At 40.4% G+C, this 26441-nt stretch overlaps 1 protein-coding gene across 1 annotated transcript in view; it reads right to left on the reverse strand.

The window, feature by feature from the left end:
- MAPK1 (mitogen-activated protein kinase 1) overlaps positions 1-26441 on the reverse strand; it is a 108448-nt gene that overhangs the window by 38839 nt on the left and 43168 nt on the right. Inside the window, exons 2-3 of the mRNA XM_047696367.1 lie at positions 8109-8291; positions 6050-6239 (exon numbers count right to left, since the gene is read on the reverse strand). Of these exons, the coding sequence (XP_047552323.1) occupies positions 6050-6239; positions 8109-8291 (373 nt within the window). The remainder of the gene's footprint in view (positions 1-6049; positions 6240-8108; positions 8292-26441) is intronic.

The raw sequence follows: 26441 nt of genomic DNA on the forward strand, positions 1-26441 counted from the left end.
AATTAATGTTAGTAAAATTACACCATTCAGGGGCACCTGGGTGGCTCAGAAGGTTAGGCCGCTGCCTTCAGCTCGGGTCATGGTCCTGGGGTCCTGGGATCGAGCCCCACATTGGGCTCTCTGCTCGGCAGGGAGCCTGCTTCTCCCTCTCTATCTGCCTGCCTCTCTGCCTACTTCTGCCTACTTGTGATTTCACTCTCTGTCAAATAAATAAATAAATAAATAATCTTTTTTAAAAATTACACCATTCAAAGTGGCAATATTGAGGAAGAAGGAAAAATTAAAAGCTGGAATTCCTAGTATTCCTTTACTAGGAAGGACAACATAACCTATCATGCTGAATGCTGCAATAGAACTATCTTCTTAGGATTAAAACTAAATGTGCAGTTGTTCTTCCTCATCCTCTCCCCACGGAAATCCAGTCCAAAAGCCCTTAAGGGGTTGGCCATGTGACATAAGGATCTCTATGGAAGAACCACAGTGGCCCACGGGGGTATGAGGAACCCAAGCGGAAATAAGAGAGAGCTCCAGATCAGGGCATGGTAGATGTGTGAGATGAAGAAGGAATTCATATGGGGAGGCAGCAGCAGCCCACCTAGGGTCTGAGAGTCTGAGCAAAGTGAGCAGAGGATCCATGGATGATACTGTACAAACCAATTATTTCACTGGAAGTTGCAAAATGATGATTTTTCTAGTTTACTATTTGTTCTGCATTAACTTGCTGGCATTCTTTTTAAAGAGCCAATTCTTCATCAACTGGAGCTGTTTACCCTGATGCACAAACCATACTAGAAAGACAGGAAAAACGTTTCATCCCTTTCGTTTAGTGACCGATGTTCAGAATAGTAAATTGGTATAAGGGTGACCTCGTTTTACTATTTATATCCCCCCAGCCTAGCACAGGACATAGACCAGTTCTCAAAAGTTATTGGTTACAATTTAAAATATAGAGGGAGATGTGGGGTTTAGACCTCTAGAAGACTTCACAACTCTATTCACAGTCATCAATAAAAAGCTCATATGATTTTAAAAAAAGACCAAAAAACCCCACTATAACACTGCAGGCTAGCCAAATTTATAGAGTATTGACTAAAAACTACAAAGGTTACAAAATTAAAAAAAAATATTCATCATAATTCCATACAAAGGAAGGTATGGACAAATTGCATATGGTACAAGAAACACAAAATGAGCTCTAGCACTTCTAGCTGGCTACTTTATAGGCTCTGCAAACTCAGATTTTCATTAAACAAAGGAAACCCCAAAGATAGGTTTCATTTCCTGTCTTCCAGAATCCTCCTTCCTAGGCATAACCAGAACTAAAAAGGCTATCATACTAGCAACCTGGGACTCAAATTGGGATTTCTGTGGGCTCTGTCTAGCAAACATTAAGGACACAGACTGCTAGAGACCTAATTCTCCTGATAGTTCCACTAGAAATATGCCAACAAAATCTCCAAATAGATCTATAACCCTTGTGTTTCTGTGGCCCTGAGAAATAAAATGGGAGTCTGTAAGAGAGGCTCCCAGAAGGTTCTAAGAGGACAACATCTATTTGTCTCAGGGCTTCAGATAACAAGTGCAAAGCAAGTTTATGGAAGTGAGAAAGAAATCTTACTATTGTTGACCTTGAAAAGTTAACAGTCTGAAGACATTAGTAACAGCTGACATCCTGAGGGCTCAAGAGTAAGAAATACTTTAGTAACAGAAGCCAATGAAAAAAGGAAGAAAATGACATGACTATTTGAAAATTCAAAAAACCCTAAATGACAAGAGGTAAGATCACTGGTTACAAACTTTCTAGGCAATGACCTGTAGTACAGGTATCATGGTCACCCCAGGGTACTGAGGATGTGATAGACATAGTGATTTCAGAGCTCAAGCAAACAAGACCCTTTTCCCCATTGGTGCTCTCAACTCTTATATACGCACCTAAACTGTCACCGTACCTTGACCTACCTTTGGGACATGCTCACCATGACAAATCAGAGATGACAAGCCATACCTCCTGAATATTTATGCCCATGTGAATTAAGCACACCCCATATGTACATTTCAAAATGTGGGTGAATTGCACCATTGTAAATATCAATATAATCCCACCTTGTTTCTGAACACCTTGTTTCCAGTATAACACAGGCTTTTGAAAACAATACATGGATTGTGCGGACGGCCAACAACAGATCTATCAATGTGGGTATAAGTTTTGGTGAGCATGAGTAAAATGGCCCTAGGTAAAGACAAGCCCACAAACAGTGCAGACAAGAAAGTAGTCTGGTTCTGTTTGTTTCCTTCTTAAGGATGAGCATTTTCCTTTTTTTTTTTTTTTTTTTTTTTAAAGATTTATTTATTTATTTATTTGACAGACAGAGATCACAAGTAGGCAGAGAGGCAGGCAGAGAGAGAGGGAAGCAGGCTCCCCGCTGAGCAGAGAGCCCTATGCGGGGCTCGATCCCAGGACCCTGGGATCATGACCTGAGCCGAAGGCAGAGGCTTAACCCACTGAGCCACCCAGGTGCCCCAGGATGAGCATTTTCAAACAAAAGTTAGGAGTCAACTTTTCCCAAAAATATTATATACTGAAAATACTGATTGAGAACATCTCTTCAAAAACAAACAGAAGCAATCTGTCATAACAGAATTGTGGTAAGAAATAGAAAGAAAAAAGGAAGAACTAGGAGACAAAAATACTGTAATTTTTCAAGAAAATCACTAAGAGCCAACAAAGTGTGGCTATTCCTATGAGCAGCTTCATTCCTTTTGTGCCCACTTGGCTTTTAGCTGCAGAACGATGGGAAAGGATCTGGTTACACCCCATGTAAGACAAGAATCTAACTCTGTCAGATCCCAAGAGGTGACAGAGTCCAACCCAACTATATCTAATGTAGGAAGCTACCCTCTACTACATCTCACAGAATGTTGGTCACCCTGTTTCAAACACTCAATGATAGTGAATAAGCTAATCGACCACCTGGAACAGAACCCACCGCCTTTTTTTCAGATAGTTCCAGAAGGTTCTCCAAGATCTACCTTCAATCAACAGCTCCAGCTTAGCATCAATGACTTCCTAATTCTCATCCAAAGCTGCAGCCACACAAAGCAGGCCTCAGTGTTTATGCACTAATCCCTTAACTTCTTACTTTCATACCACATAATTCATCCACTTAAGGTATATAATTCAATGGTTTTGGTATTATATTCATAGGGCACACAACTGTTACCACCATCTAATTTTAGAATATTTTTGTAACCACAGGAAGAAATCTTGTATCCATCAGCAATCTCCCCAATCCTCCCCAATCCCACCTGCCTAGGATTTTATCTACTTCCTCTGCTACAGATTTATCTATTCTAGACATTTCATGTAAATAGAACCAAGACTGGCTTCCTTTACTTACATAATAATTTTCTAAGGTTCATCCACATTATAGCATGTATCAGTATTCCATTTCTTTTTATTCCACTCTATGGATCTACCACGTTTTAATTATTCACCATCAAATAGATATTCAAACTATTTCCACTTTTGGACTATTATGCTACTTGAGATTATTTGTACACTAGTTTTTGTGTGGACATATTTTCATTGAGTGAAATCCTTACCAACACTTATCACCTGACTTTTTGATTATCGCCAACCTAGTATGTATAAACTGGTATCTCATTGTGGTTTTGACTTGCATTTCCCTATGACTTATGATAACAAGCATCTTTTCATGTACTTACTGGCCATTTGCCTAACTTCTTTAGAAAAATGTCCATTCAGATTCTTTGCCAAATATTAAACTGGGCTATTTATTTTTTATTGTTGAGTTATAAGAGCTTTTCATATATTCAAGATATAAGTCTCTTATCAGATATATGATTTATAAATATTTTCTCTCATTTTGTGGGTTGTCTTCTCACTTGATGGTTTACTCTGTAACACAGGTTCCTCATCTACTTGAAATCCAATTTTTGGGGTGCCTGGATGGCTCAGTGGTTTAAGCCTCTGCCATTGGCTTCACCATGATCTCAGGGTCCTGGGATCGAGCCCTGCATCGGGCTCTCTACTCAGTGGGGACCCTGCTTCCCCCTCTCGCTCTGCCTGCCTCTCTGCCTACCTGTGATCTGTCAAATAAATAAAATCTTAAAAAAAAAAATCCCAGCTTTTTTCCCTTTTGTTGCTTGTCCTTTTGATGTAATGTATAATAGGACTGCCTAATGCCAGATTGCAAAGACTCACTCCAATGTTTTCCATTTCCGTTTAGCTCCTAAATTTAGGTCTTTAAGGGCACCTGGGTGGCTCAGTCAGTTCGGCTCAGGGTCCTGGGATTGGCTGGCAACTGGCTCCACACTCAGCAGAGAGTCTACTCATCTCTCCTTCCCCCCTGCCCCTCCCCTGGCTCATGCACGCACATGCAAGTGCATGCTCGCTCTCTCAAATTAAAAAAAATTATGTTTTTATTTATATATTTGACAGAGAGAGAGTGCGAGCACAAGACAGCACAAGCAAGAGGAGTGGCAGAGAGAGAGGGAGACGGAGAGGGAGAAGTAGGCCCCCCATTGAGCAGGGAGCCTGAGGATGCCAGGCTCAATCCCAGGATCCGGGGTCATGACCTAAGCCAAAGGTATACGCTTAACTGACTGAACCACCCAGGAGCCCCTCAAATTAAAATCTTAAAAAAAAAATTTTAGGTCTTTGATCTGTTTTGTGTTAATTTTTATACATGGTATGAGCATATATTCAGTTGTCCCAGCACTTCAATCATTTGTTGAAAAGAATGACTTTGGGGACGCCTGGGTGGCTCAGTTGGTTAAGCGGCTGTCTTCGGCTCGGGTCATGATCCTGGCGTCCTGGGATCGAGTCCCGCATTGGGCTCCTTGCTCGGCGGGGAGCCTGCTTCTCCCTCTGCCTCTGCCTACCTCTCTGTCTGCCTGTGCTCATGCTCTCTCTCTAACAAAAAATAAATAAAATCTTAAAAAAAAAAAAAAAGAAAGAAAAGAATGACTTTGGTACTCTCACCAAAAATCAGATATTGTAAAATACAGGTTTATTTATTAACTGATTAATTGATTACTATAGTTTTGTTAAGTTTTGAAATCAACAAGTGTGGTAAGTCCTTCAATTTTGTTCTTTCATACGATTTTGGCTATTTTGGGTCTCTTTTATTTCTATATGCATTTCAGGACCAGCCTGTCCATATCTGCAAAAAAGCCACCTAGAGCTTTGTCAGGGATCACACTGTGTAGATCAATTTGGGGGAGCTCTGCCTCCTAAACAGTGTTAAGTCTTGCAATCCAGACACAGATATCTTTCCATTTATTTAGGTCTTATCAGACTGAATCCACATCCTTCCATATCTAATACAGCCTTAGATTTCCCTCCTTGTTTAGCTCTGCTACTGTTAAAACAGAAATATATGTTTGCAAATGCTGCCCATTTTTAAAAAATATTTTATTTATTTGTCAGAGAGAGAGCACAAGCAGGGCGAGCAGCAGGCAGAGGGAGAAGCAGCCTCCCTAGTGAACAAGGAGCCTGATGTGGGACTTGATCCCAGGACCCTGAGATCACCCAGGTGTCCCAAATGCTGCCCATTTTTATGAGAACTCTGAGGACTCTAAGGATCTAGGGTTTCCCTATTTATTGGGAACATCTTAATTACTAAAGTCATAAAGGCTAAGTTTTCTGCTGTTTTCGGAGTATTCTTTGTATAAAATTTATTGAAGAAAAAGGTTACCAATGAAATGATTTTTTAACTTATACATAATGCACATGATCCTCCTTTCATATATGTAAGCATAAATGTACACATGTGTGTAAGAAAACAGCAAGAACTCTAGAAGAAAATATACCAATATGTTATAGCGGTTACCTCTGGATGGTAGAACTGGATGGAGAAGAGACCTAGCGCTTTTTACTTGTGGGGGGGGGGGGCATAAAAATGTTTTCATGTATTTCTGGTGTGATTTTAAATATGGATAACAATATAAATATGTCCCAGTGAAGGACGTTTTTATTCCCCCCCCCCCAACATGTATCACCCTAAGAGTAAACAACCTGGCTGACCTTGAGATCGCAGGTGGTGTTGAGCAGCAGGTTAGAAGGTTTGAGGTCACGATGCAGTACATTAGCTGAATGGATATATTTTAACCCTCTGAGGATCTGGTAAAGAAAATAGCAGATATGGTCGTTGCTGAGGTGTTGCGTCTTCAAGAGCTTGTAGAGATCTGTTTCCATGAGGTCCTGTACTATATATCTATTTAGACAGGTTAAGGTAACAGAGCAAATATCTGGTTACACTTAGCAAAGCACACTGAAATCAAAATGAACCTTCTCCCCAAACAATCCATTATTATATCATGAGGCCTGCAAGGAAAATGAGAAACTGATGAAAACCTGATTTACCTCTATGGAAGGAATCCGAAATAGTTAACCTTCTTAAGTCCTGTGGAAAAAATAGCCATTAATATCTGCCTGATATGATCCATAACAGGCCTAGACTGAGATGAGACAGACTGTTACGCAAATACTGGATAATCTTTCATCCTAGTCCATCGTCAACAAACCCTCTCCAAGGGTGGCCAGCAGGCATCATACACTCCCCTCTTCTCTTTGGCCCAGCAACAACTTTTAATGTCACTGTTCTTTTACCTCCCTTCTTGTCGCCCCTCCTTCTCCTGAAGAATCAATCATAAAACCTTCGGAAACACAGACCTAGAACACACTGCTACTAAATTCAGCCTTCTATGTGCTTGATGCTTCAATTAAGGTTAAGATCCTAAATAAATGAGGGTATTGGGAAGTCATGCTAAGGGGCTCATGCTGGCTTTACTCCTCTTGCTTTCTTGCCTACCCACATATCTAAGCCACCTAGAATTTTATCTGTGGATGATTTCTTTCTTACAGAAATTAGATTCTAGAACTCTTTAGCTTTAACTTCACCCGATTATTATTTCATTAGCAGTGTTTCTGCGTATCTCTTATTCATTTCTGTGTAAATATTATTTTATGTCCTCTACAGATTCATGTTAGATGAGACACAGTATGGGATTCAGAGGAAACAGAATTTGAAAACTTGTCATCTTGAAACAGACTTAATTTTCCTAGTAAAAGGTAAAGGAGGACAACAGGTGATAGCAGGAGGCATTTCACTGAAAATAACGCTACAACTTGATAACAGAGCTGTTTAAAAATGGAAAGGGCTGGGGTGCATGGGTGGCTCAGTCATTAAGCATCTGCCTTCAGCTCAGGTCGTGATCACAGGGTCCTGGGATCAAGCCCCGCATCCGGATCCCTGCTCCACGAGAGGCCTGCTTCTCCCTCTCCCACTCCCTCTGCTGTGTTCCCTCTCTCGCTGTGTCTCTGCCAAATAAATAAATAAAATCTCTAAAAAAAGAAAAAAAAAAGGCGGGGGGGAAGGGCTGCCTAGAGACAGTGAGCTGCCTATCCCTAGCTGGGCAAAAGGCAAACTGGGAAAACTGATAGGAATGCTGTGCTAGCCCGAATAGTAACTTTTCTCTGGCAGACCCTCTTCAGATACTTAATGCTTCTATCTTTCAAATGCAGTCTTTAACCAGGGAGCATTCTCTGGACCAGATTAAATGCTGCTGATAGTTAATAACCTAATTTCAGAGCTGAGTCAACTTTAAAGATCATGAAGGCTAGACTAGTACCTTAATAACGATGAGAAAACAGACCTAAAGGTGAATGACATTGTCTAAGATCAGGACAGTCTGGATTTGACCAGGTGATATCCAGTGCACCCTCCTTCTTACTCTACTATTCATTCCCGATCTTTTTACCACAACAAACCGTATCTAGAATGGAAAAAACATGACTGGAAATGGTGTTAAGATTTTCCATAACTATACTTAACCAAAATCTTTACTGGAATGGACAGTAAAAATACTGGATTTCTAAAAGACACTAAAAACAGTTACTGACAACTCATAAAAATGAATCAAAGAAAAAAATTATACAAGTCTAGTAAATAGCAAGCAGATTACAATTTTCCCTTTAATGTGGTTTACATACTTTTCCTTTACTCTGATAAATCCAGGTATTTCAAGTTACATTTCCTCAACAAGGTGACCAATCAGTGGAGGCAGCTGTCTGAAAAGGATACACATCTTTCATTTGCTCGATGGTTGGTGCTCGAATAATGTCATTGATTCCAATGATGTTCTCATGTCTGAAGCGCAGTAAGATTTTTATCTCCCTCAGGGTTCTCTGGCAGTAGGTCTGGTGCTCAAAAGGACTGATTTTCTTGATAGCTACTCGAACTTTGTTGACATTATCATAAGCAGAGCTAAAAAAAAAAAAAAAGAAAGAAAGAAAGAAAGAAAGAAAAAAGAGGGGGAGGGGAAAGATGGCATTTAAAATAGTTTAGGAACATCTTGGCAGAAAGAATAAAAATTGGTAAAGTCTTAAATGTTTAGCACTCTGGGTAAATACTTGTTTCATACACGTGAAGGCAGCATGTATATTATCCACAAAAAAGCCACAAGCTAGGAAGGATGTAGCTGGCACAATGCAACACATATTCAATCTCAAACTTAACACAGAGCCCAGCCCCAATAAACGTGTAGATGCCCACTGTCATAAGCCCCCAAACATGGTTTTATGCCATACACGCATACACAAAACATTTTCCCAGTTTTTAACAGCAACTGCATTTTGGTGAGAGTAATCATTTGTCTCCAAAACAACTTCCTATTGTATCAGATTCCCCTGATTCAGCAGCAACATTCAAATGACCATCAACTACATCTTCAGCCCCAACAAAAATGGACCCAAGAGGACGCCTTCATTGCTTGCATCTACTTTGTCTTATTTGCAAAATGACATGACTCTTTCTTCCTTTTTTAACTGTTTTGTTTTTTTTTTTAAGATTTTTCTTATTTATTTGACAGAGATCACAAGGAGGCAGAGAGGCAGGCAGAGAGAGAGGAAGGAAGCAGGCTCCCTGCTGAGCAGAGAGCCTGATGTGGCGCTCACTCGATCCCAGGACCCTGGGATCATGACCTGAGCCAAAGGCAGAGGCTTTAACCCACTGAGCCACCCAGGTGCCCCTAACTGTTTTAAGTAACAAATTTATGTAGGCTCATACAGTGCCAGGACTGACCTTCATATAAATGATAAGCAAATTATTCTTGAAGAAAAATGGTGGTTCTATGTGTATTAAGGTGGGTTTTAACCATAAAACACAAAAGCTATAAGGAAAAAAAAAAACACATTTTAAGATAGTACTGGTAAGATAGTACATGGTTTTGAAACCTACTGTAACACAAAAAACTTGCCCTTCAAAGTTCTTTTCATATACATAATTACATTTTGTCTTCACAATATCTTTAAAAAGTAGAGGACAGCAATGTTTTTATGTATACTGCCCAGGTAAGATTCCCTTAGATAGAGAGAGAATAATTCATTTACCCAAAGGACTAATATCCCTAGGCCTTCTTTTTCCAAAGTACCTTAGGTTTATGTCCTCTTCTCAGGAAGCCGTCCTTCCATCTCACTCTATCTGGGTACATGCTGCACTGACAGGCTGCCACCAGTGGATGAGTCCCATCACTTAAGTAAAGTGCTACTCAAACTGTGGTCTCCAGACCCTTGCGTCAGGATCACCTGACATTCTTGTTAAAAGTGCTAATCTCGGGACGCCTGGGTGGCTCAGTTGGTTAAGCAGCTGCCTTCGGCTCAGGTCATGATCCCAGAGTCCTGGGATCGAGTCCCACATCGGGCTCCTTGCTCGGCAGGGAGCCTGCTTCTCCCTCTGCCTCTGCCTGCCACTCTGTATGCCTGTGCTCGCTCTCTCTTCCTCTCTCTCTCTGATAAATAAATAAAATCTTAAAAAAAAAAAAAAAGTGCTAATCTCGGGGCACCTGGGTTGCTCAGTTGGTAAAGCATCTGACTCTTCATTTTGGCTCAGGTCGTGATCTCGGAGTTGTGAGATTGAGCCCTTGCAGCCACTGGTGTGCTCAGTGGGGAGTCCACCTGAGAGTCTCTCTCTCCCCCACTCCGCCCACTCTATCTTTCTCTCAAATAAATATTAAAAATTTTTTTTAAAAAGCTAGTTTCTGTGCCTCATCCTAGGCCTTCCTTTTTGGAAAAAAAATTTTTTTTTAATTCCAGTATAAGTAATGAACAGTTTATGTTAGTTTCAGGTGTACAACACCTGATTATGCTTCAATAATTCTACGTGGTACTCAGTGATCATCATAAGTGCCCCTTCACCTATTTCATCCATCCCCCCCCAGCCACCTCCCCTCTGATAACATTTGTTTTCTATATTTAAGAGTGGCAGGGTTGGGGTGGGGAGGGAGTAAGAAGGAAGAGTCTATTTTTTTGCCTTTTTTCTTTGTTCATTTCTTTTGTACCTTAAATTCCACATAGGAATTGAATCATACAGAATTTGTCTTCTCTCTTTTTTTTTTTAAATATTTTATTTATTTGACAGAGAGAGATCACAAGCAGGCAGAGAGGCAGGCAGAGAGAGAGGGAAGCAGGCTCCAGAGAGCCTGATGTGGGGCTCGATCCCAGGATCCTGGGATCATGACCTGAGCTGAAGGCAGAGGCTTTAACCCACTGAGCCACCCAGGCACCCCAAGTCTTCTCTTATTTCACTTAGCATAATACCCTCTAGATCCATCCATGTCGCTGCAAATGACAAGATTTTACTCTTTTTTAATGGCTACTCGACTAATATTCCATTGTATATACATACATTGTCATCTACTTACCTACTACTGAGGGACAACTGGGTTGCTTCCATAGGTTGGCTATTATAAATAATACTGCAATAAACATAGGAGTACATGTGTCTTCGAATTAGTATTTTCATATTCTTTAGGTAAATAGTAGTGGAATTACTGGATCACATGGTAATTCTATTTTTAACTTTTTGAGGAACCTCCATACTGCTTTTCAGAGTGGCTCTTATTTTTTTTTCTTCAAAGCACTTAACCAAAATATTTGGGTATTCTCTCTTTTTTTTTTTCCCCAAAGACTTTGTTTTATTTATTTGTCAGAGAGAGAGCACAAGCGGGGAAAGTGGCAGGCAGAGGCAGAGAGAGAAGCAGGCTCCCCGCTGAGCAAGGAGCCCAATGCGGGACTCGGTCCCAGGACCCTGGGATCATGACCTGAGCCGAAGGCAGCAGCCTAACCAACTGAGCCACCCAGGCATCCCAATATTTGGGTAATCTTACAACAAAACCTGTAATGTATTCTTCAAAAAAAGAGTTCTAAGGGCATCTGGCTGGCTCAGCAGAGCATGTGACTATCTCAGGGTCATGAGTTTGAGTCCCACATTGGGTGTAGAGATTACTAAAAAAATAAACTTTACAAAAAAAAAAAAAAAAAAAAGGTTTCATAGCTGTCACACAGGGCCCAGTTCTTTCCAAACTGACCTCAAGGTCTGACTTAAAAGAATTCCAGGCAGAAGCAATAATAATTATGCCTTCAATTTTGTGATGGTTTTATGTATTTTAGAGTGAGTGAGTTGGGGGGAGAGGCAGAGGAAGGGAATCTTGAAGTAGACTCCCCAGTGAGCGTGGAACCTGGTGCGGGGCTTAATCCTAGGACCCTGAGGATCATGACCTGAACCGAAACCAAAAGCTGGATGCTCAACCAACTGAGCCACCCAGAGGCCCCATTGTGATGCATTTTAATCTTGAATGTTACCACTCTCTTTATGATCAGTATTCTATTTAATCTTTTCTATAAGAGCTTTCCATTTTAATAAGTATCAATACCTGGACCACTGACTGAAGCCCTGCAATAACACTGACAGGCAATAAAACACTGCTTGTTTCCTCAAGTGCTAGAAATACAAAACAGTAAAACTGAAAGTTTTTTTTCTCAAAGTTGTGCTTCTGTATGGTATTTGTCATTCTGCTTATTCTGAGAATTACTGATGTATTTGACTCTATCACAGAACAATGCTGTAGGAGACACTTTACTTTTACTCAACCTCAATTCTCCCACACTACTGTTAATATGTTGCACTTAGGTGCCCTTGATACTTTGAAATAAAATATATTTCCTTAAATAAAAGAATCACTACTCAAATCTTTGGTTTGTTGCATGAGGGCCTAAACCACTGATTTTTAGTTTGGCAGGCAAAGGGATATGTCATTCAAACAACCCAATTCGATAATGATAATGAATATTTTTAGAAATTAAAACTCTTTTTGGGTAATTAAAATCATAGAGCATGAGTTCACCAAAAGAGAATTTACAGGTTAAAATATTGGTTTAAACTCAACATTATAAATTTCATATTTTACTGAAGCAGGGTAGTTAAACATGGCCATAAATTTGCTTCTGAGCACAAGACTGTTGGGGGGAGGGGCTTATGGTTAACGTGCCCCTCCAACTGTATCAACACTAATTGATAAAATAACCAACTGACCCCTTTTAAGGGAGAAGGCCTGAGATCCTCCTTATTGGTTCCCACTTGAAAAGAAGACACGACTCTGTCCATGGAGTTGGGTCATTTCCTATCTGTTTTCCAGCTCCTTTTTGTTTTATATAATCTGCCATAGAACTGGTCACAAATACTCTTTTTGGAAATTAAAACTCTTTTCCATATTCTTCCATAACAACTCTATATTTACTCATTTTTCCTTGGATTTCTCAGTTTTGTTTTCTATATATATATTTTTTTAAGATTTTATTTATTTATTTGAGAGAGAGACAGTGAGAGAGAGCATGAGCGAGGAGAAGGTCAGAGGGAGAAGCAGATTCCCCATGGAGCTGGGAGCCCGATGAGGGACTCGATCCCGGGACTCCGGGATCATGACCTGAGCCGAAGGCAGTCGTCCAACCAACTGAGCCACCCAGGCATCCCTGTTTTCTATATTTTATTTTGCTATATTTTATCATAGACTTTTTGGTGTTAGCTTTTGTTTTAAAATCACTCTGGCATTACCAACTCTTTTTTTTCTTTCCTCTAAGAATTTAATCTTTGCTCACCTCCATCTCCCCCCACAACTAATACCATGCTACAACTTTTACTTGAAATGTGCCTCTGTAAACAACTTATAATGGGCGCAGTTTAGGACCTCAATCCATATGTGATTATACAGTCTTTGGATGAGTTATTTTAGATATTCATATTTTTTCTTTGAACTGATAAACTTGCTCTTTTCAAAAACAAAAATTTAAGTAAGTTGTTCAATGTTAAGAAAAGGAAGATCTTAGGGTGCCCAGGTGGCTTCATCAGTTAAGCATCTGCCTTCGGTTCAGGTCATGATCTCCGGGTTCTGGGATCAAGCCCCACATTGGGCTCCCTGCTCAGCAAGGAGTCTGCTTCTCTCTCTCCCCTTCCCCCTGCTTGTGCTGTCTCTCTCAAATAAATAAAATCTTTAAAAAACAAAAAGGGAGAATCTTCCTAACTTATCTCTGTAAGGCAAATAATCTTTAACAATAAATACAGCTCAGGTCATGATCCCAGGCTCCTGGGATCGAGTCCCGCATAGGAGTCCTTGCTCAGAGGGGAGGCTTCTTCTCCCTCTGCCTGTCACTCCCCACCCCTGCTTGTGCTCTCTCTCTCTCTCTCTCTCTGACAGATAAATAAAATCTTTTAAAAAGGGGTGGGGGTACAACCACTATGGAAAACAGTATGAAGGGTCCTCAAAAAATTAAAAATAGAACTATCATACAATCCAGCAATTTCATTCTAGGTATCTACCTAAAGAAAATGAAAACGCTAATTCAGAAAAATATGTGCAACCATTCTTCAGTGCAACATTATTTACAATAGTGAAGATAGGGAAACAACCTAAGTGTCCGCTGAAGAATGGATAAAGATGATGTGGGATATATGTGTGTGTTATGAATATATATGTACATATGTGTATACATACATTTCACCTTTAAGTGGAATCTAAACAACAAAATAAAATAAAACCTAGACTCATAGATACTGAGTAGTAGTTGTCAGAAGGGAAGGGGTTGGGGACAGGGTGAAATGGGTGAAGGGAATCAAGAGATACAAACTTCCAGTTTTAAAATAAATGTCATAGTGATGTGATGTATAACATGGGGAATACAGTTAATAATACTGTATTAATTTTGCATGGTTAACACACGGTAACCAGACCTATTGTGGTAATCAGTTAGCGATGTATATAAATGTTGCATCACTACAGTGTACACATGAAATAGAGTACTGTTGGGCACCTGGGTGGCTCGGTCAGTTAGGCGTCTGACTTTGGCTCAGGTCGTCCTGGCGTTCCCCCTCTCCCCTTGCCCCTGCTTTCACTCATCCACGTGCTCTCTCTCAAATAAATACAATCTTTTCTTTTTAAATTAATTTTTAAAAAGATTTTTATTTATTTATTTGACAGAGATCACAAGTAGGCAGAGAGGCAGGCAAAGAGAGGAAGGGAAGCAGGCTCTCCACCAAGCATGGAGCCCAATGCGGGGCTTGATCCCAGGACCCCGGGATCATGACCCAAGCCGAAGGCAGAGGCTTCAACCCCCTGAGCCACCCAGTCGTCCCTCAAATAAATAAAATCTTAAAGAAAAAAAGAAGAAGAAAAGAAGAAGAAAAGAAAGAAAGAAAGAAAGAAAGAAAGAATAGAATAGAATAGAATAGAATAGAATAGAATACTGTCAATTATACTTCAATTAAAAAATTTTTAAGGGGTACCAGAGTGGCTCAGTTAGTCAAATGTCCAACTCTTGATATCAGCTCAGGTCTTGATCTCAGGGTTGTGAGTTTAAGCCCTACACTGGGCTTCATGCTGGGCATGGAGCCTACTTAAAAATAAAAAAATCAGGGGTGCCTGGGTGGTTGAGTCGTTAAGCAGCTGCCTTTGGCTCAAGTCATGATCCCAGGGTCCTGGGATAAAGCCCCACATCTGGCTCCCTGCTCCTCAAGAAGCCTGCTTCTTCGCTCCCACTCCCCCTGCTTGTGTTCCCTCTCTTGCTGTGTCTCTGTCAAATAAATACATAAAATCTTTAAAAAACTAAAATTAAAAAAGTAGAAACAAATTTAAGGGGAAAAAATAGACATGGTAACAAGGAAAAAATTAAACATTTCAAGATGTCAAAAAAAGAGTGGGGCGACTGGGTGGCTCAGTGGGTTAAAGCCTCTGCCTTCGGCTCTGGTCATGATTCCAGGGTCCTGGGATCGAGCCCCGCATCGGGCTCTCTGCTCAGCAGGGAGCCTGCTTCCCTCTCTCTCTCTGCCTGCCTCTCTGCCTACTTGTGATCTCTGTCTGTCAAATAAATAAATAAAATCTTAAAAAAAAAAAAAAAAGAGTGATAGTGGTTTAGGGGCGCCTGGGTGCCTCAGTCAGCTAAGTGTGTCCCTTCGGCTCAGGTCATGATCCCGGGGTTCTGGGATTGAGCCCTGTGTTGGGCTTCCTGCTTGGTGGAGAGCCTTCTACTCACTCTCCTTCTGCATGCCACTCTACCTACATGTGCTCTCTCTCAATCTGTCAAAAAAAAGAAAAAAAATCGTGGTTTATGAACCTACATATATGATAAAATTGCAAAGAAAATACACAGAAATGAGTGCACATAAAATTAGTGACATATGAATGAGTTCTAGAGTGTATCAATGCCAATCTCCCAGCTATGATATTGTGTTGTAATGTATACTGTAATGTATGATTGTAACACAAGATGTTACCAGCGAGGGAAACTGGGATTTCTCTGTATCATTTCCTTTTTTTTTTTCCCCCTAAGATTTAATTTATTTGAGAGAGAGAGAATTGGGGGTAGGATCAGAGGGAAAGGCAGACTCCCTGCTCAGCAGGGAGCCTGATGCGGGACTCAATCCTGGGACTCCAGGATCATGACCCAAGCTGAAGGCAGTCGCATAACCAACTGAGCCACCCAAGTGACCCTCTCTGTATTATTTCTTACAACTGCCATGTGATTCTACAATCATCTCAAAATAAAACATTTAATTTAAAAAAGCATCTAACAACAGGGGAGTCATTATCCATACAGTGAAAAACTCTGCAGCTGAGAAAAAGAATGACAGAAAGATCTTCGAGATCGTTAAGTGGAAAAAAAGCAAGGTCTAGCAGTGAATAACATGCTATCTTTTTCTAGTAAATAATAAAAGATATATGGGGCGCCTGGGTGGCTCAGTGGGTTAAGCCACTGCCTTCGGCTCAGGTCATGATCCCAGGTCCTGGGTTCAGGCCCCGCATCGGGCTTTCTGTTCAGCAGGGAACCTGCTTCCTCCTCTCTCTCTGCCTGCCTCTCTGCCTACTTGTGATTTCTCTCTGTCAAATAAATAAATAAAAATCTTAAAAAAAAATAAAATAAAAAAATAAAAGATATATATTAATATATTAACATTTGCCTGTGTTTGTTTGCATAAAGAAGTCTGGAAGGATACACAAGAAAATAAAGGATCAGTGGTGCAGGCACAGACAGCCAGGCTGGAGTGGGGCAGAAAGGAGTGCAAAACCCTTTACTGTATACCTCTTAATTGAAGAGCCATGTGAACCTCTTCAAAAAAATAAAACAAAAAAGCCCCACAACTTTTTAATTAGGTGAAAAAAAGGTACAGGAGAGATACCAGTGGAATACTGGAATACCCTTGAAAGGAGGAAGCACAATTATTTTGAAATTCCTGACCAATACAAAAATACTTGAAAAATTATTTGAAAGAGGTGCAAAATATCTTTACTTAACTTTGTTCCCACCTGAGAGAATAGTGTGCTCTATCTTTAATAAATTTTTAAAAAAAAATTTTAAGAATTTATTTATTTATTTGACAGAGAGAGATCACAAGTAGGCAGAGAAGCAGGCAGGCAGAGAGAGAGAGAGTGAGCGAGCGAGAGAGAGGAGGAAGCAGGCTCCCCACTGAGCAGAGAGCCCAATGCGGGACTTGATCCCAGGACCCCGAGATCGTGACCCGAGCTGAAGGCAGAGGCTTAACCCACTGAGCCACCCATGCACCCCTAATAAATAAAATTTTTTTAAAAACTGGAATTGGGTATATTATTTCTTTCACACACCCCCCTGCAAAAAAGGGGCAACTTCTACTCAGTCCTGGGTTAGTATTTCCATGTATTGAGGACTACCTTAACAAGATATAAAGATTCTAAATAGTACTCTGTTGTTGTTTTAAGATTTTTTTTAAAAGATTTTATTTATTTATTTGACAGACAGAGATCACAAGTAGGCAGAGAGGCAGGCAGAGAGAGAGAGAGGACGAAGCAGGCTCCCTGCTGAGCAGAAAGCCCGATGCAGGGCTCAATCCCAGGACCCTGAGACCATGACCTGAGAGCCGAAGGCAGAGACTTAACCCACTGAGCCACCCAGGCGCCCCTGTTTTAAGATTTTATTTATTTATTTGACAGAGAGAGAGATGGAAGGAACACAAGCAGGGGGAGTGGGAGAGGAAGCAGGCTTTCTGCCGAGCAGAGAGGGGCTCAATCCCAGGACCCTGGGATCATGATCTGAGCCGAAGGCAGACAGACAATGACTGAACCACCCAGGTACCCCAATAGTACTCTGCTCTTGAGGAATTCAAGCTACTGATAGCCAGTCATCTCACATAAATGTAGCCTCAATTTCCAGATAAATCCTGAGATCCATAAATTGTGGGAAAGGCATAGGTCTAAGGCTGGAGGTTAGCATACTCAATATTTAAAAACAAATTCCTGCTATTCAGCAATAAAAGGGAATGAACTTGATATAAACACCACAGAGGAATCTCAAAATAATTATTCTGAGTAAAGCCAGACTACCAGAAAAGTACTTCCATTCATATAAAATGCAAACTAATCTTTGGGGACAGAAAGCAGACTTTTGGGCTGCTTGGGGCTGGTGAGGAGGGAGGCTGGTAGGATAGAAAGACTACACAAATGGAGACCCAGTAACTTTGGAGGTGATGAATACATTCCTTATCTTGGTTGTGTTGATAGATTCATGGGTGTATAATACGTCAAAATATAAACTGTACACTTTAAATACGTGCAGTATATTGTTTATCAATTGTTTCTCAAGAGAGAAGTTCCTAAAAAAAAGGAACCAAGGCTCCCTGGATATGTGGTCAATTTCTAGGACAGAGTGGATGGGAACAGATTCCAGAAACATATCTGATCAGTAAATGTGGAAGTAGAAGCCCACAAAATTCTGGAGTAGGTTATTTAACAGATGTTTTGTGATCACTTAGGGAAGAAAAGGGAACCAGCATGAGTCAATTATGAACAAGTCATGCTAAACTAACTTCATTTCCTGTTTTGATAGGGTTACCACAACAACACGAGAGTGACGCCAGAGCTGTGGTGGACTCAAGCCGCACTTGTCGAGTACTTCCCATTTGTGAGACTTCATGTTAGGGTTGGTGACAAAAACAAGTAACAACCCTGCCCTGAAGAAGCTAAGAAACGTGCAACAGGAACAGACAACATACACTGCCTTTAACATAGTAAAGCACTTCTGAAACAAAAGGCAAAGCTGGATTTGGATTAAGTCCAAACAAGGGTATTAGGAGAGGATTAAAAGACAATAAGACCTATAGAAACCATATCCTGAAGGATGAGCAGGCTTCTGAAAGAGGAGCAAGGGCACCAAGAAACGCAAGAGGTAACACGTGGATAGGTAAACAAGCAGAACATCTATGGGGACCACTGGCCTCACCTAGCTGGGCCCCTCTCCACAAGGAGGTATTTACAGGGTCTGGAGAACATGCTCATCAGGAGCCCCAGAATTCCCTACTGCCTGAGTCTGTGTCCGAGGCTGTGCAAGCCTCTTACACAGCAGCTCTGCTGAGAGGAGAATGTTCCTCCAGTTTCTGTATCACAGAGTGGCCAAAGGGTAGCTGTTTGCAGGGTGTGCACTGCACCTGCACTGTCATGTCAAGCTGGGTATCCCGCTTATGAGACACACATCAGCTCAAGCACATGGCAAAGGCTTAGGTCTGGGGCCGGGAAGAGATGAGGGCCATGCTGGAGGCCTGCTGTCCTGGAGCTGCTGACACCGAACTCCAAGAAGCCCAAGAATTTTCCATTTGAAGCGCATCTTTTTTTTTTTAAAGATTTTATTTATTTGAGAGAGAGAGCATGGGCAAGAGTAGGGGAAGTGGCAAAGGGCAGAGGGAGAAAAAAATAACCAATAAAGTGTAGGTTATATAAAACAAGAGACAGCTTAAAATAAGGCAATAACCTGAGGTTTAAAGGACTTCCTAAAGTTCTAAACACCTTCACAGGATTTTGCTTCTAGCTATGACAAAGGAACACAGGCTGATTTACTCTCCGATCTTAAACAATGAAAAAAATCCAGACAGTATGTATGTGAAACATGTTTTTGGATATCTAACAATGGCCAGTACAGGGCAGGGAGGTCAGTCCTTTGACCACCCTGGCTTACTGCTTGGAGTTTCCAGGCTGCAATGTGGAGAAGAGAAACCCAAACAAAGCCTCGCTGAGTCTCGGGAGGAATTCAAATTTGGAAAGTCAAGTAAGAATTTGCTGGGCAGAGTACAGGACAGGAGAGAACTTCAGAAGGCTGAGGAGATCAGCAAACAGGTTCCCTTCGAGTCCTCAGGATCAGAAGCACAGGCATGATGAAATTCCAAGGCTGGGAAAGAAGCCATAAACATTATAAACAAAAATGTTTATAAGTAGGCTTTGAAAGAACTGAACTGTACCTTAATTGCATCCCAGAGAAAAGCCCCAAAATATTTAAGTAATACCAAAAAAAAATCTAGCACTCAGTAATGTAAAATCCATAATGTCTTACATCTAATCAAAACCTACCAATATTCAAAAAACCAGGAAAATACAATCCATAATAGGAGAAAGCCAATAAATAAAAAAAGACCCAAAATTAAAGATGATAGAATAGACAAGAATGTTAAAACAATTATAAATATGACAAGAAAAAGAAAGTAGAGCATCACAAAGAGAAATGGAAGATATTACTCAAATTGAACTTCTAGAGATGAAAAAAAATACAATGGTTGGAGTTAGGAATAGATTACACCCAAAAGAAAGGAAAAAAAAAAAAACAACTGGTGACTCAGCAGACACAGCAATAGAAACTAGTCAAAATGTAATATCAAGAGAAAAAAGACTGGGCATGGGGGAAAAACAGCATCACTGAGCTGTGGGACAAGATCAGGTGGCTTCTCATACATTTAATTGGAATTTAACACCTTCACAAGTACAAAATCTGAGAGAAAGTAAGTAACTTATCTCTATAAAAGTACTGAAAAAAAAAAAAACATAGTTCTCTCGCAACACTGGTTTTAAAATTAAGCAACAGGCACTAGCTAAAAGAGGAAAGACACTGTCATGAAAGAGAGTGAAAAATGTATTCTGATGTTTAAGTAAAAGCCCAGAGTGGTTATAGTTACATACTTAAAATATATACCTTAGACTATAAAAGGAAGCAATTATTAACACTCCCACTTTGAAACACAGGAATACTTTTATATATTCTGGACTCTGAGAAACAGAAGAACCATTTCAAATCTTCTATTTGCCAACTAGGTCTGACATGAAGTGTCTTTTTTGGAGGGGTCAAAACAAGTGGAGGAAAAAAAATACAGCCTTCTCTAAATTGCCATATGAAAACTGTACCTTTTGTACTTTAAAAAGGCACTATTTCAAAATCTCAAGATTTCTAAAGGTGCCTGGGTGGCTCAGTCAGTCAAGAATCTGACTCTTGATAAGCTGAGGTCGTGATCTAGGGGTTGCAGGATCGAGCTCCACATCATTACTGGGCTCCAAGCTCAGGGAGGAGTCTGCTTGAGATGCTCCCTCTCCCTCTGCCCTTCTCGCTCTCTCACATAAAAGTAAACAAATTTTTAAAATATTTTCAAATTTCTAATTATTTGGTTCTTAGAATTTAGGAACTAAATTTTATTCTTAAGACTATTCATTTGGATAGCTTCACCTTTGTGGTATAGTTCCTTTCACTGATAGTATTTCTTTCTTTTTTAATAAAGATTTTTATTTATTTAACAGAGAGAGATCACAAGTAGGCAGAGAGGCAGGCAGAGAGAGGGGGAAGCAGGCTCCCCCCTGTGCAGAGAGCCCGATGCAGGGCTTGATCCCAGGACCCTGACTGAGACCATGACCTGAGCTGAAGGCAGAGGTTTTAACCCACTGAGCCACCCAGGTGCCCCTCTTTGTTTCTTTTAACATTAATATCCCCTTCCCTTGCTATCCTGAATGTACCTGCTTTTTCCTAGATACATCTGGGCCTGAAAGTAGGGCGCTCCACACTATTGCCACTTTCCAGTCCTAGTAGTGCCCGTATAAGCTCAGCAAGCAGTAAATCAACTTGATCCCTACAGCTACACTTCTACCACTAACTGCATTCTTACACAAGCCATCTAGGCTCTGAACTGCTCTACACGGCTGGTTTATACTGGGAACTTTTCATACTGTCTGTTTCTGATCACATCTCCTCCTTTCTAGGTCATATTTACTATGGTATAAAAAGCAACAACAGTTAACACGGTTGCTATAGTACTTTCAACTTCTGCTTGCCCCACGTCAAAGTTTCTGTTTTTGGTGTATGTTATATATGAAGCAGGTAAGTACTGATCAGCAATTAAAGCACGTTAAAAATGCAGGAAAAAGAATTCTTAGGAACTTGATGGCTTTGTTTTATTAAAAAAAGACTGGGAATGCCTGGCTGGCTAGGTCGGCTGTGCATCCAATTCTTGATTTCAGCTCAGGTCTTTGATCTCAGGGTTGTATATCAAGCCCTACATCAAGCTCCATGCTGGACATGGAGCCTACTTAAAAAAGTAATTTTTTTTTTAGATGATTGACAGTACTCTAAACTACCATGTCTATCAGAATTCCAGGTGGATTTTTGGGTGACCAAGTATAAAGGATAAGAAATATCTACTAAATCATTTTCTCATTGTGCTCTGATGGAAAATGATAGCCATTCAAACCAAGATCAAAACAATATTCTAAGTATTAATCATTTATGCACTAACTTTATATTATGCTTGCTTACACTTACTGATGTATTGTTCTGCCTTGTTCCCTTTATGTATATCACTCAAAATCTTTATAGTTTACTTATTAGGAACTAAGTGGTGGTGATAATGAAAAGTTTTATGAACAATTCTTTTTAAATAATTGCTACGATTTATTGAGTGCTTATTATATGTCAGGCACTGCTCTGTATTACTATCTGTGGATCTCTTTCAGAAGGTGGTATTTTTAAAAAAGCAGGCAGAATTTTAAAATAGGCAGTCTATGACAAGGGCTTGTAGGAAGAAGGAGCTCTAGGAGCCAAAGTATGGAAAGCTGAGTACAAGTGCTGAGTCCTTCCATATGGCTGGAGTTTAAGACCCATCCAGAGAAAGAGCAAAAGGTGATGTCAGACTGAGAAAGCTGAGAAATCTATGCTTTCTTCTTCTAATAGAATCCTCAGGACCCAAGAGTGACACTATCAGAAATATGATACAAAAGTGATGTAGGGGATTGTATGGCTCAGTCAGCTGAGCGTCTGCCTTCAGCTCAGGTCATGATCCCAGGGTCCTTGGATCAAGTCCTGCAGGGGGCTCCCAGCTTGGAGGGGAGCTTGCTGCACATTCTCTAACAAATATATAAATTCTTTTTAAAAAAGTAAGTAATGGGGCACCTGGGTGGCTCAGTGGGTTAAGCCTCTGCCTTTGGCTCAGGTCATGGTCTCAGGGTCCTGGGATCAAGCCCTGCATCGGGCTCCCTGTTCAGCGGGAAGCATGCTTCCCCCTCTATCTCTGCCTGCTACTCTGCCTACTTGTGATCTCTCTATGTCAAATAAATAAATAAAATCTTAAAAAAAAAAAAAAGTAAAAGCGATGAAGAAGACTAAAACTAGAAACAGGAAGACCTACTCCAAAATTACAGTTATGAGACCTGCTGCTTGATCTTGTTATTTAAGGCATTAATAAAGAAGCACATACATCAGGATTAAGAGTACACTTATCATGATGAGCAATGAGTAATGGATAGAACTGCTGAATCACTATACTGTATACCTGAAACTAATATAATACCACGTGTTAACTATACTGGAATTAAAATAAATTCTTACTTAGTTTGTTCCACTGACTCCCTAAAAGATAAAGATTAAGAAGTCTTGTTTCCATGGCAATTTACAGATTCACCAGAAATGACAGAGACAGAAAACTATTATAGCAATTTATATTTAAGAGAAAAATAGGACAGGGACAGCTGGGTGGCTCAGTCGGTTAGCCTCCATCTTCGGCTCAGATCATGATCTCAGGGTCCTGGGATTGAGCCCCACATTGCACTGTGCTCCCTGCTCAATGGGGAGTCTGCTTCTCCCTTTCCCTCAGCCCCTCCCCCCCATGCTCTCTCTCAAATAAATAAATAAAATCTTAAAAAGAAAAAGAGAAAGGATAGTTTAGGATCTTGAAGGAGGCACACCAGATAACCTTAAAAACATTCATTTGGGGGCGCCTGGGTGGCTCAGTGGGTTAAAGCCTCTGCTTTCGGCTCAGGTCATGATCCCAGGGTCCTGGGATCAAGCCCCGCATCGGGCTCTCTGCTCAGCAGGGAGCCTGCTTCTTCCTCTCTCTCTGCCTGCTTCTCTGCCTACTTGTGATCTCTGTCTGTCAAATAAATAAATAAAATCTTTTAAAAAAACAAAAACAAAAAAGCATTCATTTGTTTAACACTCAAATGTTAAAATCAATTTTATTTATTCATCAAAGATCTACTAACCATCCACACAGCATTGACTGCTATGGAAACAGCAGTGAAAACAGAAAGCTCCCTGGTATCATTAACCTTATACAATATGGGGGAAATATAAAGAGAATGTATTAATATATGTTTATATATAATACTGTATTATGGGACTAAGTATATAAATTTGGATGGATACCAAGGAAAAATGCAATTGGTATAATTAATGCCATTATGGATAACTGGACAACTTGGTTTAAATGGTTTAGAAAAGGTTTTTTCCTAAGGAAGTAGCATTTAAAACAGACCAGAAGGGGCGCCTGAGTGGCTCAGTGGGTTAAAGCTTCTGCCTTCTGCTCAGGTCATGATCTCAGGGTCCTGGGATCGAGCCCCGCATCCCGCATCAGCCTCTCTGCTCGGCGGGGAGCCTGCTTCCCTCTCCTTCTCTCTGCCTGCCTCTCTGCCTACTTGTGATCTCTGTCAAATAAATTAAATAAATAAATAAATAAATAAATAAAATCTTTTAAAACAAACAAACAAACAAACAACCAGACCTGAAGGAAGAGTGGGAATTAGGTAAGCTGAAGAAGGGCAGAGAAAGCAAGTATTCTACAAGAAGAGAGGAGTTAGGCTGCAGTATTTGTGGACTCAAAAGAAGGCCACTGTGGCTAAAGCCTACCAAGCAGAGACAGTATGGTTCAGGAAGAAGCTGAAGAAATAGGCAGTGGATCTGGCAGTTCTGCTAAGGTTCTGCTAAGTGACGATTTAAGTATTCTTCCACTTTAATCTGGGAACTAAAAGTGCCCAATTTATATTTTTAAATGATCTCTCCAGCTGTAATATGCAGAATGAATTGTAAAAAGGTAAAAAGTAAAAAACAACAACCAAAAAAACAAAAACAAAAACAAAAAAACAAAACCCCAACATTTGAAGCACTCCAGTGGTATCAGTGAGACAGGACAGCAGCCTGGACTAAGCAAAAACATCAGTGACACTTCAAGCAGGTCAGTTACAGTGTGAAACCATGCCACCTATTACAGGACATTTAGCATCCCAGGCCAAAAAGCACTATGAATGACCAGCATTCCCAAGTCAGGAAAATAATTTTAAAGAGAAAAGAAAAACCACCACACCTTCTGAGGGGAGTGGTAAAGCCCCCCCCCCCCAATGTATAAGAACAATGGCAAGGAGACAGAAGGAAGTTAACAAGACTGAAAAACTGCCAAGTATGATAAGGCCAATGAGAAGGGTGAGCAAGTCAGATAATAACAATGGGGTCCAAAAGAAGCTGGGCAAATGGGAGAAGAAATTTTGCAACACACAGGACTTGTATTCAGAATATATAAAGCTCAAAACTTCAAAACAAGAGGACAAACAGCCCAGTATTAAAAATAAAATAAAACATTTTTTTGTGTGACAATAAACACATGCAAAGATGACTGATGAATCATAGGGGGAAATGCAAATTAAAACCACATACCCATTAGAATGGCTAAAATAAAAAAGACTGGTCATACCAAGTGCTGATAAGGATGTATAAAAGCTAGAACTCTCACATACTGCAGGTGCAACTGTACAACCACCATGGAAAAGCTTGGCAATTTCCGAAAAGTTAAAGGTACACTGACCACACAACATAGCAATTCCACTGCTAAGCCTTTACTCAAGAGAAATGCAAATATATGTCCACACAGACTGTATACAAATGTTTGTAGGAGCTTCACGCACAGTAGCCACAAACTTGGAACAACACAGCATTCATCAACGATTACCCCTTAAACAAGAAAGGGGTAAACAAACTGCACCATCATCCCGTGATGGAAGTGTACTCAGCAACAAAAAGGAAACAAGTACAGGACTAATGCATCACCAAAGATGAATCTGAAAAACACCATGTAAAGTGAAAGAAGCCAGGCACAAAAAGAGCACAGACTTTTTTTTTTTCCCTTTTTTTTGAGAAGGAGACAAAGAGAGGGTGGGGAGCAGAGGAAGAGGGAGAGAGAATCCCAAGTAGGCTCCATACCCAGTGCAGAGCCCACTGGGTTTGATCTCACAACCCTAGATCATGACCTGAACTGGAATAAAAAGCCAGATGCTTAACCAACTGAGCCACCCAGGCGCCCCAAGAGTACTGACTTTTAAATTCCATTTACATGAACTTCTAAAGATGAAGCTGAGCCATAGTGATAGAAAGCTGATCTGTGGTTGCCTGAGGTGAAGACTGACTGCAAAGGGGCTCAGGGGGTGCTTTCTAGGATTATGTAACGTTCTTAATCTTTGCTGTGGTGGCTACACAAGTATATCCATTTGCCAAGATTCACTGAATCGGACATGTAGAGAAGGTGTATTTTACTATATATAAATTATACCTCAAAGATGATTTAAAAAATTGAGCTGGGCTACAAAATTACAGGGTTGGTTTTCCTTCACAGTTCATATGCTCATATTGAAGGCAATTTCAAGGGAAATGTTACAAACAGGTTTTGAGCAATGGCAAGATCAGAATAAATGCCCAGCCTTCCATAGTCATTTCTGAGGCTTTAATATAAATACAAAATGTCTGGTATGTTCAGGTTTTCTCATCCTCCCCAGTCCACTATAGTCATTTCTTAGCTAAAGCTCAATAATATTTGTGGATAATAAAGTCTGTCTAAAGTAAGTATCTTACCACGCACAAGCACCACATACTGTACACGTTGTTAAGCAACTAAAATGCTACCTATCAGCTGTGAATGGATTATTTTTAGGAAAGCTATTAAGCTGTTCTCCAAGCTACCTATTTTGGTGAACTTTAATTATCTGAACAAAACTACAGT

Source organism: Lutra lutra, chromosome 12 (assembly GCF_902655055.1).
Source record: "Lutra lutra chromosome 12, mLutLut1.2, whole genome shotgun sequence".
NCBI classification, from domain to species: Eukaryota; Metazoa; Chordata; class Mammalia; order Carnivora; family Mustelidae; genus Lutra; species Lutra lutra.